The sequence below is a fragment of the Trachypithecus francoisi genome, unplaced genomic scaffold (assembly GCF_009764315.1).
Source record: "Trachypithecus francoisi isolate TF-2019V2 unplaced genomic scaffold, Tfra_2.0 Lachesis_group1, whole genome shotgun sequence".
Taxonomy (NCBI): Eukaryota; Metazoa; Chordata; class Mammalia; order Primates; family Cercopithecidae; genus Trachypithecus; species Trachypithecus francoisi.
The window spans coordinates 93,413,125-93,435,044 of NW_022681454.1; the positions used below are offsets into that span (position 1 = coordinate 93,413,125).

Sequence of the window (21,920 nt, forward strand, 5' to 3'; positions counted from 1 at the left end):
GCCCACCACTGATTTTTGTGAATGAAGTTTTGTTGGAAAACAGCTATGGTACAGTTGTTTACATATTGTTTATGGCTGATTTCATGCCACAGTGGCAGAGGTGAATAGTTGCAAGAGTCTGTAAGGCCCACGAAGCCTAAAATATTTACTCTCTGGCTCTTTACAGAAAAAGTTTTGTTAACACTGGTTTTCAAACGCGTGAATAAGAATAGGGATACTTGATAATTCCGCATAGTAGTTGCAGACTTTATTGACAGCCATCAACACCCTTGGTAGCACTAGTCCTGAGATACTATGATTGCCTATTTGCTTGTCTGTAGTGCCTTTAAGAAGATAAACTCTAGGCCGGGCGCGGTGGCTCAAGCCTGTAATCCCAGCACTTTGGGAGGCCGAGACGGGCGGATCACGAGGTCAGGAGATCGAGACCATCCTGGCGAACACGGTGAAACCCCGTCTCTACTAAAAATACAAAAACTAGCCGGGTGAGGTGGCGGGCGCCTGTAGTCCCAGCTACTCGGGAGGCTGAGGCAGGAGAATGGCGTAAACCCGGGAGGCGGAGCTTGCAGTGAGCTGAGATCCGGCCACTGCACTCCAGTCCGGGCGACAGAGCGAGACTCCGCCTCAAAAAAAAAAAAAAAAAAAAAAGATAAACTCTTTCTGGGCAGATATCTTATCCTTAAATGTATCTTCCACACCAGAAGACTTCTTACATCTAAAACATTGTATGTACTAAGTAGTTGTTGAATGAGTGGATGTTTTATTTTTTAACTATGTAAGATCTTATGTCAGAGTATAATAATAATTGACACTTATAAAGCATTTCTTACCGATTCAAGGAAGTGTAAGTAAACACTTTTACTACTTCATTTAATCCTCTCACCTTTTGAGGTAGTTATTATTGCTGTTTTACAGATAAGGTAACTTAAGACCCAGAATGCTGACATATCTAACATCACAGCTAGAAAGCCCAGAACTAGGATCCTGTGTATCTTGAAATTTAGATTTTATGCTAGATGTACTTCTTCCACCATAAAATAGCTGACCTACCAACTCTGCTTTTAAAAGATACTAAATTAAAACATAACTTTGAAAAATGATAAAGTATCGTTTATTTTGGAGAGTCAATGACTTTAATTGAGAGATATCTTAGGGAATTAGTGATAGTAATAGAAATGTAAGGTGTATCCCAGTTTTTATATTTTGCAATAACTTGTATTCATCATTAGAGGTGTTGTGGATATTGACATGGAGAAATCTTAAAATTTCTCTCTTTTTTTTTTTTCCTGCTTCATTTTTTTCCCCTACATGATTAGAACTCTATTTATATGGTCAACTTAAGCCATAGGTACCTTTCTCCTTCATTTCTGAAATTAGGCTGCTTTCTCATTTATATAAATGGTTGAAAATTGGTGGGAAAATGGTAAAAGCCAAACCCATTTAGCTTTCATGTGACTTTGGAAGTAAGACATGTCAGACTCTAGACATAATATGAGTATAAAATGATTTTAATGTATGTCCTTATGGTTTTCTCATCCAAATATGAGCAAAATTTTACAAATTTATTATTTTAAATATATTCTAAGCTTACAAACTCTGTATGAGTTTCCCATTGATCTTTAGTATTCCTGAGGTCGTGAATTATGTCTCAGTTTTGTTTTTGTTTTTTTAAAAATATTTTAATTTTATTCTTTATTTCTTTTCTTTTTTTCTTTTTTTTTTTTTAAGAAAATGAAACACATTGGCCTCCTACAATAAAAGCATAGGCTTGTCTTCCCACTCTAAGTGGAAAATGGAACAGTGATATTAAGATGATTTAGAAAATTCTGGGCCAGGCACAGTAGCCCATGCCTGTAATCCCAGCACTTTGACAGGCCAAGGCCGGCGGATCATTAGGTCAGGAGATTGAGACCATTCTGGCTAACATGGTGAAACCCTGTCTCTACTCAAAATACAAAAATAAGCTGGGTGTGGTGGCGCATGCCTGTAGTCCCAGCTACTTGGGAGGCTGAGGCAGGAGGATCGCTTGAACCCGGGAGGCGGAGGTCACAGTGAGCCGAGGTCGTGCCACTGCACCGAGCGAGACTTAGTTTCAAAAAAAAAAAGAAAGAAAGAAAATTCTGTGTATATTGTGATAAATAATTTGTTGACTTAATTGAATGCTGGTAGAACCAGATATGTTAAGATCTCATATCTTTATCTTCAAGGTACATACTGGGTCTCTTTTACTTGTGTCTCTGACCAAATGGAAGTTTTCTATATAAGATCAGCTAGGACAAAAAGGCAAGTCGATGTGTACTGAATTTTGATTATGTGTGATATAAGAAATTAAAAAAAGAACTGAACATAATCCAAGTCCCCACACTCACTTTAATTAAGATATCGTAGATCCAGCTTAATCTGGGTTCTTAAAGTTGAAAGGCTGCTTGGCTAATGGAAGAAGCTAGCCTCCTGAAGCCTCCTGAAGATGTGGACATATTCGATACTTAGCCTTGGTTGCACCTGTTCCAGTGCTTTCTAGTGTACATACCAGCATTCTCCACTGCTTAGAGAAATGGTAATAGTTTAATCTGTCCAATTTGCTTTTAATCACTGAGTAAAAAAAAAAAGTCCTTGATTTCATATTTTAAAAATTGCACAAACATCTCCAGAATGTGCTTTCCTCTGATCCCAGATCTTGGCTTAACTTTCTCCATTTCTGTTGGATATGATTTCATGCCTGGATTATGAAGAGTAGACTGTTGTTTAGGCTTTCAACATAAGGAGCTTGACAGACAAAATGCACATATTCTGTGCTTCTCTTGGCCACCATCTGTTTGAGATGGCTGGGGAAGGGGCAGAGAAGAAAGCACTTGCTGCACACAATAGTATGCAAGCATGTTGCCATGACTGCTACCCAATTTAGTATGTGTAAAATTGCTACCATACCATTGAGAACATATTTCCTGAGATGTTGAATTATAATACTTTATCTCCCCAAGAGTGCCACTTTGATGTAGCCCAGTTATTTATACAAGCACAACATTAGCCTCAGTGTTTTTAACAAGAACACCTCTTGCAGTTGAGCCAGTTGTTTTTCACACCAGAAAATCTCACGTATCATCTCTGCCTTGTTGGGGCTGTCAACATTTGTCTTTTATCGGGGGGAGTATTAGTATCCATTGAATTTTTTTTTTTTTTTTTTTTTTTTTTTGAGACGGAATCTCCCTCTGTCACCCAGACTAGAGTCCAGTGGCGCAATCTGGGCTCACTGCAACCTCTGCCTCCTGGGTTCAAGCGATTCTCCTGCCTCAGCCTTCTGGTAGCTAGGATTACAGATGCACACCACCACATCCGGCTAATTTTTGTATTTTTTCATAGACACAAGAGTTTTGCCATGTTGTCCAGGCTGGTCTCAAACTCCTGACCTCAAGTGATCCGCCCACCTCAGCCTACCAAAGTGCTGGGATAATAGGTGTGAGCTACTGCACCCGACCTAGTATCCATTGATATTTTCAATATCAGCCTTTTTTCTGGTTTAATGAGAATGAAGTATTATAGGATTTTTAAAATAAGGAATCAAAATGTATTTTATGGTTATTCCTAGATTTGTCCCCATAACTTTCTTTGCTGCTTTACCTTAATCCAAATGTAGTAGTTGAAGTATTCACACTGATATAAAGTTTGTACAATAAAATAGATTTAGTACTTTAAGCCTATTTGTCCTTAGCAAAAGTATTAGATCTATAATTATGTTTCTCATTCTGTTGCCCAGGCTGGGGTGCAGTGATGTGATCGCAGCCAACTGCAACCTTGAGCTCCTGGACTCAAGTTATCCTCCTGCCTCACACCCCTGAGTAGCTAGGACTATAGGTGTGTGCCACCATACCAAAGTTTTTTTTTTTTTTTTTGGTAGAGATGGGGGTCTCACTGTGTTGCTGGTCTCAAACTCCAAGCCTCAAGTGAGCCTCCTGCCTCAGTTTCCCAAAGTGCAGCGATTGCAGATGTGAGCCACCGCACCTGGCCACATTTCTCTTCTAAAGCAATTTATATGAATTCTCCTAAATGTTTCTCAAAACGTGAAGAATGCAGCCTTTTATCCATATGTTTTATTTCAGGAACTTTGCAGCCATTAATTATAATGGCTAAAAACTTTGGGCAGTCAGGTTTATGGAAATAAGTAGTATTTCTCTAAGAAACTCATATTTTACAGAATACATGAAGGGCTTAAAAGTGATAATCTAAGCTGTTAGAGACTTCAAGGAAAATAAAAAAAATAATGCCTTCATACATTTTTCCTACATTTGTCCTAGCAGGCTCGGTAAGAAAATTAAAATAGCAGAAATAAATCACCTCACCTATCACTATCCCCTCCTCCAAACTGGTCCAGAAGTGAAGACTACCAGATTTAGATCACATTTAAGGAGCTCTGACTTCATATTTTAATGGATCAAGACATTAACTGGCAAAGAGCTTAGCACACAGTAGGTACATAATAATTATTGATGAATTAATGCGTAAGGGCATAGTGTTGGGAGTCAAATAGACATGGTTTTGGATCCCGTGTTCTCTGCTCCCCTCCACTGGCTTCCATGACATACTCTCCTGGTTTTTCTCCTGCTTCTCTATCAGTCCCTAAGGTGTTTGTGTTACTTGCTTTCTGCCTAAGGAGCTCTTCTGTTTTTATGCTGTACTTTCCCTAAAATAGTCTCGTTCAACCCCACAGACTCAAATGTCGTCAATATGTTGGTGACTCTTGAATCAATTCTTCTAGCTTAGGTACTTCTCCTGAGTTCTCATATTCAATAAATGATCTGTACTGGATGGACCACAGGCGCCTCCAACTTGAACATACATGTGCTGTCCTCCACTGTGAGTACATGCGTAGCATAGCGTCTGCCTCATTACAGGCTCTTAGCATAAACTTGTGAGTGAAAAATATCTATAGGTAAAGTCAGCATTTTTCCACTTTTCTAGCAGTTATCCCACTATAACATAATTGTTTACTGGCTTATAACCCTCTTTAAACTCAATAAGGGCAGAAACCATGTTTGTCTTGATCATATTGGTAGAGCCAGTGCATTGTTTGGCACATAGTAGTTGTTCAGAAAACATTTGCCTTATTTCATGATTCTACATGTTTTGGGCAAGTTAGTTATCCTTTCAGAGGTTTATATTCTTGATCTGTTAAATAGTTGACAGTACCTTGAAATGTTGTAAACATGAAACAATTCAGTTATTCACTCTTCAAAACTTTTTACTATAGAAAAATATTCAAATGTATGTATCTGCACTCCAGCCTGGGCAACAGAGTGAGACCTTGTCTCTAAAAAAAAAAAAAAAAAAAAAAATTAAAGTAGAAACAAACAAAAAAATTACTGTATTGGGAGATGTGTGGTAGGCAGAATAATGCCCCCTCTACAGATGTCCATGAACACAGAACTTGTGACTGTGTTATGTTATATGGCAAAAACAAATTAAGTTTGCAAATGGAGTTAAGATTGCTTATCAATTCACCATAAAAATGGGGAGATTATCCTGGTTTGACCCAGTGTAATCACAAGGGCCTTCAAAAGTGGAAGAGCAGGGAGGCGGAAGAGAGGATCAGAGTGATACTATGTGAAAACAATTCAACCTGTGCTTGCTGGCTTTGAAGATGGTGGAAGGGGCTTTGAACCAGAAAACTAGGTAGCCTTAGTTTCCCTAGAGCCTTCAGAAGGAAAAACAGTCCTACCAACACCTTGATTTTGACCCAGTTATATATGTGTAGGATAACTGTTAGGTTTAGGTAATAAACTTGTGTTGTTTTTAAGCCAGTAAGTTATTAGTAATTTGTTACAGTGGCAATAGAAAACTGAAGATCAGATAATCAGAAAAAAATTGGAAATTGGGTGTTTTGTGATATTAGGGAATATTTTTAAGTGTGATAATGGCATTATGATTATGTTTTTAAAAAGAGTACTCTTTTAGAGATTATATTACAATATAGATTAAATAGCATATCTTGAATTTGTTTCATAATAGTTCAGAGATGGCAGGGGAGCGAGTGGGATATTAGGGAAACGTGATCAATTATGAAACAATGATTAACAAAGCTTGATTTTTCCATTTATTAAGTTGTACTAGTTTTTCAAATAATGAATTGGTTCCTTAGCATCTTCTACACATAAGCAATGTGGATTTAAAAAAAAATTCTAGAATCATTGTAAACTCATAGATTTAGCTATATTTGAGGTATTTCAATCCATTGTAGTTATTATTTTTATTTTTCTTAATGCTCAAACTGTCCCATCTACTTATTCAAGTTATTTTGATGCAACTCTATGAGTCTTTAACATTTTCCTTGCTTTCTAATTTGACAAGACATTCCAGACTCTCCCTATTCATTTTTTGCCCCAATCCTAGAATCAGCAATTTCCCTAAGACTTCTGGTTCCCTTTAGTAGAAAGACAATAATTCTGGTGCAGGAGTCATTTTTTCTCTGAATAAAGACTTATTGAGCAATATGCCAGGGACTGCTGGATGATAGGGATAGAGCAATGAACAAAATAGATGGTGTCCCTGACCTCAAGGTATGAGAAGACAGAATAAACAATAAAAAGAATATAACATGAGTGCTGTAGATAAAGAGAAACTGCTGAGGAATATAGGAACTGCTGCTTTGTGGGGAATGGGGTGCTGTTTTGTATAGGATGGTCCAGGAAAGGTACATTGATAATATGGCCTTTGAGTAGAGACCAGAAGGAAGTAAAGGAGCAAGCCATGTGAACAACTGGGGAAAAGATTTCCAGGCAGAGGGAACAGAAAGTACAGAGGCCCTGAATCAGAAGCACACTGGCCAGTACAGAGGAATAATCAGGAGGCCAGCGTGTCTAGGATATAATGGGCCAGGGACAGAGTGGCAGGAGATCAGGTCAGAGGGATAGCAGAGGTCACATTTTCTAAGACCTTTGGTTTTAGTGCTGGGTTAAACGGTCACTGTTGGAGAGTTTTGAGCAGAGGAGTATCTGTTCAAAACCCTCCAACTATATACTGACTTCATTTTTACTGACTTTTGTGTTGGTGGCAAGGGTAGAAGCAAGGAGATCTATAGGCAGTCACTGCTCTAATCCAACCACGAAATGAAGACGGTGGCTTGGACCAAGATGTACTATGGAGGTGGTGAGACGTCATTATGTGATGTGTTTTTTGTATCATCATGAGCAGTTCATCTCCCAACACCAAACTTTCTCTCCTACTGATTATGTTTAGCAATACAGAAGCACTACTTCTAATAAGAGTAAGCTGCCTTAGAAGACACTAGCAACATCTGTTATTGTTTAAGTTTGTTCTTTGGGATATCTTCCCCCATTCCCAGCTGACTTATGTTAAGTTTTCAAGTATAGTTTGACAGAATGTAGTATTTTTTTCACATAGTGTACGTCGGTAGTAAGAATATTTTACTGGTAGTTGGATAATTTTATTTGAACCAAAGAATCAACTGATTAATTTCATTGCCTATTCAGGTACAGTCTGGCCAGGTGCTTAATCTATGCATTATAATCCTCACGACTGTCTTTTAAGTGTGTCGGTTTAGAATTAACAGCCGTCATGAACAGGAACAGAGACCAAAAATATCAAATAACCCCCACTTTATTCTTAATCCAGTGAGAAAACATCTGTTTTCAAAAAATTCACACATGTGCTACCAGGAACTTGATTGATTTTAATTAATATTTTCTTACTGGAAACTCTAGCAACTCTGTATATTGTGGATTAGGTATATTTTACTGGATTAACTTAACAAATTTATATACTGTATGCTGAGAAAGTTTTCTAATATGTTGCTAGGTTTTCCAGTAAATTTATGTTTATTTATTTAATGGTAATTATTGTAATCTTAGGTTTGACTATCATAGTGTTGGAAATCCAAAGAAAAGATTAAATATGAATGTTATCATTCTGAACCTCTAGAAGACTCATAAATAGCAATTCTAAAGTTAACAAAAGAGATTCTTACCAACACTATTGGTTTGGAGAGAAGCTAATGGATTTGAATTTCTAGTTTTCTGGTGGTGAAATGTATTTTGTACAAAAGAAAAAAAAGTAATTTTCAAATGAACTCCCAGGGAGTAGAGATTAGCCATAAAAGAAGCCAATATTTAATGAAAGTTGCTTAAGTTTAAGGTTAAAAAGGAAATCTTGAGTCAAGAACTAATTTCCTCCTAATGTTCTCATTGTGACAGTTTCCTGACTTGCTCATTATTCAGTTCGAATAAGTCACAGTTTCTGTGACTTACATTCCTAGATTGTGAAATAGGGCTGATTCAATGCTCCTGTTTAATGTTATCATTAGAACTTAAAAGAAAAAAAAAAACTGTATTACAAACAAGTAGATTGTCATCCTTAAGCTATCTCTAAAGAGGCGTTTTTTTTTTTTTTTCCTACATAGAAGTAGATGGTTTTTGCAATGGGTTCAATGCATTTGGAGCATTTTAGAGGCCAATGTAGTACCCATGGAAGACTGGTTTTCTTTGTATGGTAGTATAGTTCTCTACAAAATTATAATGGAAGCCGGGCTCATTTATGGTGCTTCCCCTCTCCCAAGACCTCACCCTCTTACACTTCCCTCTTCCCCATAAGCCAAGTGAGTAGAGACGAGGAGGCTGGCACTTGACTGCTCAAAGGTTGCCCATTGCTGTGCTAGAGCGGTGAGAAATTCAGTCTGAAGAAATGAAACATCACTTTATTCATACGGGAAATAACTGTGCTTTGGAAATGTTCAGGACTTGGTAATTAATAGAGCTTGTGTAGCTTTGTGTGCGGGCCAATGTGCTAGCAACGCAGAAACAAATGGAGGTGTGAGAATTTGTTTCATATCCAAAGTGGTTAAAATGGGGCAGTAATAGAAAGCAAGGCTTTTCTTCCCAAGAAAGGAATAGTGGTAGAGCTTAGAGCCTTTTTATGTGTGTTTGAGATACAGTCACATGTTTCACGTTTAAGAATGGCTTCTCATGCTAAATAAGTTAGTTCCCCATATACCTCCTCCTTGAGGCATGGGCCAGATGGATTATGTCCCATTTTACAATGACTGATGGAGAATTACCACACTCTTTTATTGCTGATAGTATCTCAGTGACTCAGTACTTTAGAGCTTATGCATAGATAATGTGATAAAATAAAGGCATGTGGTAGATGAAAGAGTTTGGCTTTCTTTGGGGTCTGATTTTCAGATTTCCAATTGGTTACTTTCCCATTATTTGAAATCCTGAACCTAATCCACATTTTTAAAGTATCCATCTCTATAGTCTTCTTTAAAAAGGCAAAAAAAGAAAAAAAAAAAGAGAGAGAGAGAGATTGGGAATATTCCTTTTTTCATTTAATTTCATCATTTATTTGTAAGGCAATTTTTGGCTTTGGATAGAAAGAAGTATATAAAGTTTGTACTCATTTTTAAATAATTAATAATTAGGGAGGAAAAGATATTGACAGCATATTGATAAATAACTAATAAATTATACACGTGAGGGGTGTTACTTCTAGCTGGGGTGGTCAGAGACGACTTGGGAGAAGAAAATGAAACTTCTGTGGGCCTTACAGAATGGGAAAACTATGAGTAGCAGTAGAAAAAGGGGCAGTTCCTTGGCTAAGGGTCACAGAGGCAATGTCTGGTCTGGCATGTTCAAGGGATAGTGAATAAAGCTATAGCATAGTTTTAGAGCAGACTCTGGAGCCAGACAGCCCAAGTTCAAGACTTTTACTTGCTATGTGACTTTGGGCAGATGTTTAAACTTCTCTTTGCCTCAGATTCCTCATAAATTTAAAAAGTGATACTAATACCAAAATCATAGGGCTGTTGTAAGGACTTATTAATAGTGCCTTCAAGACAAGGCTCATGCCTGTGGTCCCAGCACTTTGGGAGACTGAGATGGGCAGATCACGAGGTCAGGGGTTCAAGACCAGCCTGGCCAACATGGTGAAACCCCATTTCTACTAAAAATACAAAAATTAGCCCAACGTGGTGGCAGGCACCTGTAATCCCATCTACTTGGGAGGCTGAGGCAGGAGAATTGTTTGTACCCTGGAGGCAGAGCTTGCAGTGAGCAGAGATCATGCCGTTGCACTCCAGACTGGGCGACAGGGCGAGACTCTGTCTCAAAATAAATACATAAATAAATAAATAAACAAAAAATAAAGACTAGTGCCTTCAAATGGAATTAAATAATTGTACAAGTTAGATATTAAATAACTCTGATTTAGTCTAAAGATGATGGCAGTGATATGTGGGGAAACAGCAAGGACAAGGTTTTACAGAAGATTGGAGTGGGCTCATTGAGGGACTCGACTTTCAGGACTACATATAGTTTGTAATGAGTTACAAAGGCTTTATTTTAGAAGCAGGAACATATGATCAGAGTAGTGTTTTTGGAAAAATAATCAGCAGAATAGGTAGAAGAGGAGGCTGGCCTCAGAGAGTGGATAGGAGACTTGCAGTAGTCCAGATTTGAGGAATTCAAGACCAGAATTCAAAAGATAGAGGATGGGTTTGAATTAGAAAGGAAGGACAGACCTGAGAAAGAAACATTTTCTGTGAAACAGTTCTTAAGGTCTAGGGACTAACCCTTGGGGACACAGGAGGCCGAGTTCTGTGCCTGTGTGAGTGGGAGAACGCAAGCATCTAAGGAGTTCTTGGCAAGAGCTGGTAATATGTACAAGAAGAAGAAATATATTTTATATGTCTTGAATTTAAAGATAATAACTGGTGTTAGAGTTGAAAATGCCCTTGAGAATACGTATTTCGTGCTCCAGAAGAAATCAGGCCTGGATATAGAAATTAAAGATGCACAGATGTAAGAGTTGGGCTGTTCTAGCAAATTAGGTAACAAGAAAGAAAGTAGTGTACTAAGTGAATATTACAGCACTTTTCTGTCCCATTTCTATAAGAGAAAGTGTGGGTCTAAGAGAATGGAAGCATGTTCCTAGTCCAGTTGACTTACTTGAACATGGGCAATAGTAGAGCTCTCTAGCCTGAAAGTGTCGTTTCATAGATCAAGTGCCAGGCAGCGCACTGTAGAAGATGTGCGAAGTGTCTATAAACGCTGGGTTTCTGGATCTGTAATTGCACATTATTGCAAACAGGCTTTATTCTAGTGAGGGAGAATTATCATATCAATTATCCTAATTAATCTTTCCCAATTCCAACTACACTTTAATATACTGTCAGTGTTTTTATATATATGTATATTTATGTAAATACATTCATCTGTATAAATACACTCTTAATTTGTATTATTTGTATGCTTTTCTTAAAAGCTGTTCCTTTTAGGCTACTTTCATGTGTACCTTTTCTCTTCCGTTAGATTTTATTTTATTTATTTATTTATTTATTTTTTTAGAGACGGAGTCTCGCTTTGTCTCCCAAACAAACTGGAGTGCAGTGGCGGGATCTCGGCTCACTGCAAGCTTCGCCTTTCGGGTTTACGCCACTCTCCTGCCTCAGCCTCCCGAGTAGCTGGGACTATAGGCACCTGCCACCTCACCCGGCTAGTTTTTTGTATTTTTTAGTAGAGACGGGGTTTCACCGGGTTAGCCAGGATGGTCTCGATCTCCTGACCTTGTCGCCCATCTCGGCCTCCCAAAGTGCTAGGATTACAGGCTTGCACCACTGCGCCCAGCCTACTGTTAGATTTTAATAGGCCATGTGTTGGTTTCAATCCTCACTGTTTTCTCATTCATTCACTTTTGTATTGATTCCAGTTTATTTATTCATTCATTCATTCTCTCTGGACACTGTTAAGTTGCTAGGGTGCTGAATAAGACATAATTTCTGCCCTCAAGGAGTATACTATCTAGTTAGGGGAAGGAAAGGCACAGAAATAATATAGCAGAAACAGTAATAAAGACATTAGCAGAAAATTATGAGAACACAGAAGAGAAACATTTAATCCAGATTATATGGAAAGGGTTGGGGAGAAATGTAGTTCAGGGAGAGTTTTTGTAGTAGTCAACTTCTGGGCTGAGACTTAAACAATAAAGTAGTGGTTACTAGGTAAATAGGAGGAAAGGTAGAAAATGGCATTACTGATGGTGAAAACAGCCTGAGCATACATAGACCCATTCACAAGAAAAAGTGAGGCAATTTAGTGTTACTGGAGCATAAAGTGAAAGGCAAAGAGCAGTTAAGATGAAGTTGTGGGGCAAGCAGAGACGGGGCATTTGTATGCAGCACATGTAAGCAGAGACTACATTCAGGGGTCAAATAGGGAGATCCTTAAATGCTATTGGGTCAGATTTTAGTCTTAGGTGGCAGTTGGGAGGATGAATATAAGGAGGACAAGACATTTTTGGTAGCTGGTCGAGGTTGGTGACATTGAGGATCTAAATTAAGACAGTATTATAGGAATACGGAAGAGGAGGCAAAGTTAAGAACAGTGTGGAATATCAAAGCAGCAGGACCTATTACTACAAATGAGAGGGAGGAAGGACCAAGGATGCTTCTTATGTAGCTGCCTTCTATTCCTGGGTGACTGGTTGCACAGTCTACTTAGAGAATCCAGGAACAGAGAATATAGTGAGTTAATTTTTGGTTTTGTTATCTTTAACACATTGGGATTTTTAATATATCTATGACTATATTTGGAATTAAATCTAATTAATGGTTAGTAGAGATGTCTAGATAATTAGAAATAACTCACCTTCAATATTTACCTTAGCCATATCTCCTCATAGAAGCAGAGGTATGGGTCACCTGAGGTCAGGAGTTCAAGACCAGCCTGACCAACATGGAGAAACCATGTGTCTACTAAAAATACAAAATTAGCTGGGTGTAGTGGCACATGCCTGTAATCCCAGATACACGGGAGGCTGAGGCACGAGAAACGCTTAAACCCAGGAGGTGGAGGATGCGATGAGCCAAGATCGTGCCATTGAACTCCAGTCTGGGCAACAAGAGCGAAACTCTGTCTCAAAAAAAAAAAAAAAAAATGCAGAGGTAACTCTGCTTTTCTTAAAGCATTCTGTGCATACATCTGTCATAATTCTTTTACTTTGTTGGAATCTTTGGTTTTCTTTCTATTACCTACATAGTCACCGCCTAGTGTTTGATTCATAACCTCACTGTAAATGTGAGTGAGTGAATAGCAAGTGAATAGATTATTGTTAAAATAATAATTTCTATTATTTGATTGTTAGGAAAAGTTTATTTGTGGCTTATTCTCATTCTGATTCTCTGTTTTAACTCCTAGTGCCTTCCACTGGAAGAATCTCAAACAGCGCCACTTCCTCAGGATCAGTGGCACCAGCCAGCTCAGCTTTGGGACAACCCCAGCCAAGTGCCCAGGACACTTTAGTGCAAAGAGCTGAGCACATTCCAGCAGGGAAACGAACTCCAATGTGCGCCTACTGTAACCAGGTCATCAGGTTGGTTGTTTTTTGAAATTTTCTTGAAAGTGCTTAATGTCAATATTAGGTTTTTGGATTTTTTTTTGTTTTTTTTGCATTTTGAAATATGTGTAATGTAATTAGTGAAAATTTTCTTGCCATAATCCTATAGAGTACTAATTATTGAGTAGATAAATATGAATATCTATCCATTAGAATCTATTTTAATGAAAGGTAATACAGAGGTCTGTGAAAATAAAAGTACTAATTGCATTCGTTATCAGTTATCAATTCCTATTAGAACTAAGGAAAAAGTGATTAATGTGGCCTTTCAGAGAATAATAACATTTTAAGACTCAAAGGGACCCTGAAAGTCATTTATCCTAATTTTATTATTCTACAAATTATAGAAGTGAGGACATTCATTTAGATGAAAAATAACTAGTGACATTAAATAACTGTGAGCCTTAGAGAAAAAGAAGATTGGAATTTTGAGTACACGAGCACTGAAAGGTACCTTCAGACCTATTCATAAATGTTCTGAATGTTAGATTAGTTAATGACCTGCTTCTTATGTTTTATCCAAATCTATTTATTGTGTCTTAATTACAAGAAGAAAAAGTCTCAGAGATCTTAAGAATGCACAGTACTGCACCTTATTGGATCTCTCAGTATTTCTGAATAAGGGGCTTTTAGAATGTTAGGCGGTGTAGGCACCAATGCTGATTGCAGGCATCCCACCTAAAGGACCTTGTTGCACTTCATGAGTTGCCTTGTTGGCAGTAACAAATCGTCCTTTGAAGTGATTTCTCAAGCTCTCTTCTTTTTAAATTTATCCTACTTTGAAATAATTGAAACAGTGACTTCTCTAAAGTTGAATAAGGTAAAACTTAATTACATTTTCATCTCTTCTATTACATAATTATAGCATAATGTTTCTAGGTAATATTTTAAATGGAGTCAGGAAACCTCAATACTTCATTTAAGAGTCAAATATAAACACCCCTCTCTTTAGCCTACTATTAATTAAATAATATATGTATCAAGAACATAGCACACAGTATGCCATTCAAAATTGAATAGTTTTTTTTATTTTAAAGGTAGTCAATGTTCATTGTGACATTTAAAAAACATAGAAACACAGAAAACAAAAAACAAAATTCACACATAATCGCATCTCCCAAGGTAACCGCTATTACTATTTTCTCTCAGACTTTTAAAACATTCACACATAAGGACAGATATTATTTTACAAAAATGGAATCTTAATACAGTATTTTGTAAGCTGTTATTTTTCCTTTAAATGGTATTTTTCAGAGTGAGTACCTGCTTAGTAAGAATTAGCCAGCAGCAGTGGTAGTGGTAGTAGTGGTTTTGGGGAGAAAGGGAAAATCAGTAAAGGTTTCCAAAGTCTAGAGCAGTATTCAACACACAGAAGGCATTCAGGAAATGTTTAACTGCATAGATCACGCATGACTCTAGACCCATTCATCATTTAGGCCATAATGTCAATTTGGTTAGTCATTTTCCTGAAAGTATTAGTATGGGGTCCTGTCTTATAGAAATATTTAAACTAATATAGGATCTAGTATGTTGCTCCTTTATCCTAATAAAGAAAACAATGTTTTAATACTACCTGCATTTAGCTGTTATATTTTTGGTTTAATATCGATAAAATAGAAACAAACTCTGACTTGTAACATGGCTTCTGTAAGTTACAGTACTTTGGTTGCCTAGACTTATGCTTAGGGATACTATATTCTGGATAAAAACACCCTTTGTGGTGGAGACAGGAGTCACTGCTGTTATTTGTATGCTATTGTAAGCAAGTAATTACTGGGTGAGTTAACAAAATGTCATACCACATCAGTTGCTGATTCATGTTGTCTAGTTATCAAATTCCGTGATATCATGTAATCACCACTTCTGGCACTTCTAAAAAACTTAATGTGGAGAAAATGAAGATCAAAGTAGAAATTACATTCACCACCCCTACCTGCCTTGGTTTTAAATTTAACGCCAGGCTAGGATGCAATTTTAATGCACAATCAGCCTGCCGTGTAAAATAAATATGTGTTATGTTAACATGAGTAACCATCACTTATTGCTCCCTCATCTGTTAAATGTTATATTGTTCTGGATTATCCAGTACTTGTTATTAGTTAAGCATTAAAGCTTCATTTACTAAGGAAGTTAATAGGAATGGGGATTAGTTCATGTCAAGATCATGTAACAGTAATTAACATAGCACATTTGCCTGGTGTTCAAATGCTTAAGCAGCTTGAATCAATTGTGGTCAGTTCAGAGGCCTAGTCAAAGCATAATTCTAGTTATTGGCCTCAGTGTCACTATTACTTACCAAAGCAAGAAGGCTTTAGATCAAGTGACATTCTCTTGGACACCTGTTTTAAAAACGAGCTGCAGTTTCAGGCTTGATACCTTCAGTGTAGACTATTATACCCTGGCAAGTTTGGAGAAGTTTAAATTTATAATTTATATTGTGAGTTTTCTACCATATAATTTATATTGTTTGTACTAATTTATATTGTTTTGTTTTATATTTGCTTTTCAATATTTCAAATTTGCCAAAAACCATTTTTTATGTAAAGGCAAACTAAAGCACATTTTATGTTGTTTTTTTTTTTTTTTTTTTTTTCAGCAGAGTTGATTGTTTTAGAACACCTCAGCAATCTGAGTGTTAGAACTGAACTGGTTGTCTCTTTATAGAACACATTCAGTTTAAAATTCCGTAATCTTATTTGGATCTAAAGTTTGAAAATTTTTTGGTTTATTTGAATTGTGAAAAGTTTATGGATATTTTGCCTAAATTGTATGATGGAGACATTACTTTAGCTACAAATGAATAGGAAGTTACATTTTAGGAACTTCTGTTAAAGCTTTAAGTTTGCTATGGGACATTTTCAGTCAAATTATGATAGAAGCATCATTTATTTGACTCATACTTGTGAATAAATTGACTGTTGGAGTGCTAGGATAATAGAGAATCATAGAAAATCAGGCAGTTGTAGCCAAAACCGTATTTCAGTTGCCCTGGTAGAATGGGGTTTTGAACAATCTAGCTTATTTCTTAAGTGTTACATGACCATTTGTATTACATGGAGTTAACTGAACTATTTATGTTCAGCTTCTTGACATCTTTGTGAAAGAAGTAAGCGGCTTATAGTGCTTGAATTTATTCTTAAATATGGAATGCTTAAATGGCCACATTACTATTGTTTTGTCTGCCTACAGTACATCACCAGAAAAACTATATACAGCCAATCCATTGTTTGTTCCAGTGAGAAAAAAAAATTTAACTTATTGATTTGTTTTTTGCTCAGTGGTTTTCAAACCTGCTCTGAGGAGCACCATCTCAGTTTACCAAGGAAAACCATGCAGAATTTTTTGCTTGTTTTACCATTTATTTCAGTCTCTGAGCACCCCTTTATTTATAGGTTTTATTTATCATCCCCACTGATTAAGATTTGACTTGAAAATAAAAGGCCTCCTGGCAATGTATCAGCCCTTGTATTTAAGGAAACAACTAAAGACATTGACCAAGACTCATAAGCAAGGCAGAGACCAAGATTTCACTATTTACTGTTGTGAAAGATTAGAAAGAACATAAATGTGCAGCATCTATATAATGTGATTTTCAGATAATAATTAATGTTAAATGTGTTTTTAGCATATTCCAAATATTGCACTAAGAATTTTGCCTGAATTTTCATGACAACCCTGTGAGACAGTTGCTATGATTATTCCACTTCAAGGTTGAGAAAATTGAGGCACAGAGAAGTTATGTATTTGTTTGAAGTTACATATATAGTAAATAATAGAACCTGAATTTGAGCCCAGATTTGTCTAACTTTAATTTTTTTCATGCTTTTCACTACTACTACATAGGAAATGTTTATAGTATCACATTAATATGGCAAAAATGAAATAAGGAACTCTAAAGTATGATTCCAATTTTGTGTAAAGAAACTATACACCAAGATATGTATTTAAGCCTGATAACAATAAAAATAGCTATTATATATTGAACATGGTTGGTATCATACCACGAACTTTTGTTTTGTTTTGTTTTGTTTGAGACGGAATCTCCCTCTGACACCCAGGCTGGAATACAGTGGTGCGATCTTGGCTCACTGCAACCTCCACCTCCCGGGTTCAAGTGATTCTGCTGTGTCAGCCTCCCAAGTAGCTGGGACTACAGGCGCTGCCACCATGCCTGGCTAATTTTTTGTATTTTCAGTAGAGATGGGGTTTCACCGTGTTAGCCAGGATGGTCTCAATCTCCTGACCTCATGATCCGCCCACCTCGGCCTCCCAAAGTGCTGGAATTACAGGCGTGAGCCACCACAACTGGCCCATTCCAAGAACTTTGTTAGTATCATTCTACTGGATCCCCAAAATACCTCCAGAGAATTGACATTATTCTTTTTAAAAAATTTTTTATGTCCATAGGTTTTTGGGGAACAGGTGGTATTTGGTTACATAAGTTCTTTAGAGGCGATTTGTGAGATTTTGGTGCACCCATCACCTGAGCAGTATACTCTGAACCTAGTTTGTAGTCTTTTATCCCTCACCCCCTTCCCATCCTTTCCCCCTGAGTCCTCAAAATCCATTGTATCATTTTTATGCCTTTACATCCTCATAGCTGAGCTCCTACTTACAAGTGAGAACATACGATGTTTGGTTTTCTATTCCTGAGTTACATCACTTAGAATAGTAGTTTCCAGTTCCATCCAGGTTGCTGTGAATGCCATTAATTTATTCTTTTTTATGGCTGAGTAGTATTCCATTGTATTTATATACCACAGTTTCTTTATTCATTGATTGATGGGCATTTGGGCTGGTTCCATATTTTTGCAGTTGTGAATTGTACTGCTGTAAACATGCGTGTGCAAGTATCTTTTTCATATACTGACTTCTTTTTCCTGTTAGTAGATATATTCTTATGCCTGTTTTACAGATGGGAATACAGAGACTTAGATTAATTTACCCAAAGTCACAAAGCTGGTTAAATAGTAGAGCCAGGGCTGGAACTCATCTGTTTGATTCTGAAATACATTCATTAATTCATTAAATATCTATTGAGGGTCCTATAATGAACCAGACACTGTTTTATCCCACTGATTTTAGAAATATAATAGTAAACAATACATATAGCCAGTGTGCTTTAGAAAAAGACCAAAAGAGAACTATACCCCAAAATTAAGAGTTATAATCCCCAGATAATTGGATTTGATGTGATGTTTATTTTCTTCTCTCTCTGACTTCAGTCTTTCTAATTTATTGCACAGGGGTGTGTGTGTTTGTGTGTTTGTGATTAGTAAATATACACACAGTGATATATATTACTGTATTAAATCAGAAAAACACCCTCAGTAAACCTGCCATAACTGAAGAGTAAGGCAATGTACTTTTATTCATAGTGTTTGAATGAGAAAGGAGAAAATAGATAATAAACAAGTTGAACAGTTAAATATTCTCATCTCCCCTCTAAAATTATTTTGTACCGCATATAAGTATTCGTAAACTCATATAGGTGACCTAGGGCTCACTTTTCTAGTTTCTCATCTAATATAGCAGTATAAGCAACATTCGCTGAGTATTTTGTGTGCCGCTCTCCTTAGGTATCACTGGCACAGAAATCAAAGACATGCTCTTTTTCCTTAAGAAGGTTACTGTTATGAACTGAATTGTCTTCCCAAAATTCATTTGCTGAAATCCCAAATTCCAGTACCTCAGAATGGGACTATATTTGAAGAGGGCATTTGGTCTTTGAAGAGGTAAAATGAGGTCAGTAGGGTGGGCCTTAATTAAATTTAACTGGTGTCATTATAAGAGGAAATTGAGACACTGACACATATTGAGGGAAGACCATGTGAAGACACATGGAGATGGTGGCCATCTATACACTAAGGGGAGAGGCCCTCTTGACATCTTGATCTTGAACTTCTAGCTTCCAGAACTGTGAGAAAATAAATTCTTGTTGTTGAAGTCACCCAGTCTGTGGTACTTTGCTAAGGCAGTCCTGGCAAACTAATTCAGTTTATAGTCTAATCAAAAGTACAGACAAGCAAATCAACTAACAAATTGATATGGTAAGTCGAATAGAGATACATCTAGGATTACATCGGTGCAAAAAGGAGAGGTGAGGATTATCCAACTTCAACAAACCAATTTATTTTATTTGAAAAGAATGGAAAGCAGTAAGGTTCAGAAGTCTATTCATAATCAAGTCAATATTTTGTACAACAAATGTCCATTGAAAACTTCTATACAAGTTACCATACTGGCACCATGCTCACACCCGAACAGATGGGTGTGACTGGAAGGAATCCCACAATCACACTTACCAGTCGCCTTTTAAATTCATCACTACTAATCTCAGGTATGTTCCTTCTTTTCCCTGGGTATATTCTTAATAGTAACAAAAGACTGCTGTTTCTCTAATATGCTTACTTTCCCACTTTCCCCAAAAAACCCATTTCACATCTTCTTTTTCCTCAAACTTCTAAATTCTCCTTTCCCATCCTCACTACTAGCTGATGACTTTGATTCCTCTTTCACTTTTTTACGTAGGAAAGGGAACAAAAAACACATACAACATAGAGAAAATGAATAGCAAAATGCCACTAATAAATCCTACTTTATCAGTAGGTTACACTAAACATAAATAAATCACACACCAGCTAAAAGAGAGAGTGAAAGGGTAGATAAAATTACGATCTAACTATAAGTTGTCTGCAAGAGACACAGTTTAAAAGATACAAATATGTTACAAGTAAAGGTATAGAAAAAAAATTATGCAAATAGTAATCGTAAGAGAGTTAGAATGACTGTACTAATATCAGATAAAATCGATGTTAAGACAAAAAAAATTACTAGAGACAGAGTAGTACATTTTATGATAAAAAGTTCAATCCATCAAGAAAATGTGAGTTATAAACATATATTTACCTAACAGCATCAAAATAAGTGAAATAAAAACTATCAGAATGGAAGGGAGTAATATATATAATTCAATAGTAATGGTTGGAAACTTCAACACTCCACATTAATTAATGGATATAATTGATGACTAGTCAGAATAGCAAAAAGAATTAGAAAACTTGAACAACACTAAATACCAAGTAGACTTTAACAGGTATCTATAGAACATTCCACTCAGCAACAGCAGAATCCAGCAGAATTATATATTCTTCTGACGTGTATGTGGAACATTCTCCAGAATAGACCATATGTTAAAACATAAAACAAGTTTCAATAAATTTAAAAGGACTGAAGTCATACAAAGTATGCTCTCTGACCAGAATGGAATGAAATTAGACATCAATAACAAGAAAATATGGGAAATTCACAAATATGTAGAAATTAAAAAACACACTCCTTAAACTGTCAGTGGGTCAGAAAAGAAATGACAAGGGAAACTAGAAAATACTTTGAGCTGATGAAAATGAAAATATAATATACCAAAACTTTTGAATGCAGCTAAAGCAGTGGTTAGAGGGAAATTGATAGCTGGCAAATGTCTGCATTTAGAAGGAAGAATGATCTCAAATCAGTAACATTGCCTTCTACCTTAAGACTCTAGAAAAATATCAAACTAAATCCAAAACATAGAAGGAAGGCAAGAACAAAGATTACAGCAGAAATGAATGAAATTGAGAATTTAAAAAAATCAATGAAACTACAATTTGGTTCCTTGGAAGGATCAACAAAATTGACAAACACTGGCTAAACTACCAAGAAAAAAAAAAAAAAAAGAAGACTCAAATCACTAAAAATAACACTAAGGTGTCTCACAGGTTTTTGGTTTTTGTTTTTTGTTGTGAGGCCGAGTCTCACTGTGTTTCCCAGGCTGGAATGCAGTGGCGGGATCTCAGCTCACTACAGCCTCCACCTCCCAAGTTCAAGGGATTCTCCTGCCTCAGCCTCCCCAATAGCTGAGTCCACAGGCCTGCACCACCATGCCTGGCTAATTTTTGTATTTTTAGTAGAGACAGAGTTTCACCATATTGGCCAGTCTGGCCTCAAACTCCTGGACTCAAGTGATCCACTCGTCTTGGCCTCCCAAAATGCTGGGATTATAGGCTTGAGCCTCCATGCCCAGCCAGTATCTCACAGTTTCTGTGTCATGAGCCTATGGGTTATCTGAGTACCCTGCTCAGAATCTCACCAGGTTGAAATCATGGTGTCAGCTGAGCTGAAGTTATCATCTAGAGATCCAGATCTTCTTCCAAGCTCACTCAGGTTGTTGGGCAAATTCAGTTCCTTGCAGCTCTGGGACTGACGTCCTTATAGGCCGTCGCCACCTTAGACAGTTCACAACATAATTGCTTTCTTCCTCAGGGCCAGCAGTAGAACCTCTCCTGTTGCTTTTTAACTTCTTTTAAGGGCTTACCTGATTAGGTCAGGCCCATCCAGGGTGATCTGTCTTTTGATTAACTCAATATCCACTGATTAGGGGATGTAATTTTTTTTGGTTTTGGTTTTGTTTTTTTGTTTTTGTTTTTTTGAGACAGATTCTCACTCTGTCGCCCATGCTGGAGTGCAGTGGCGCAATCTTCGTT

General features: G+C 36.9%; 1 protein-coding gene across 11 annotated transcripts in view; it reads left to right on the forward strand.

Moving 5' to 3' along the window:
- PDLIM5 (PDZ and LIM domain 5) overlaps window positions 1-21,920 on the forward strand; it is a 214,637-nt gene that overhangs the window by 173,871 nt on the left and 18,846 nt on the right. For all 11 annotated transcript variants that reach the window (XM_033214840.1, XM_033214846.1, XM_033214841.1 and 8 more), the window contains one exon: window positions 13,200-13,374. In XM_033214840.1, the coding sequence (XP_033070731.1) occupies window positions 13,200-13,374 (175 nt within the window). The remainder of the gene's footprint in view (window positions 1-13,199; window positions 13,375-21,920) is intronic.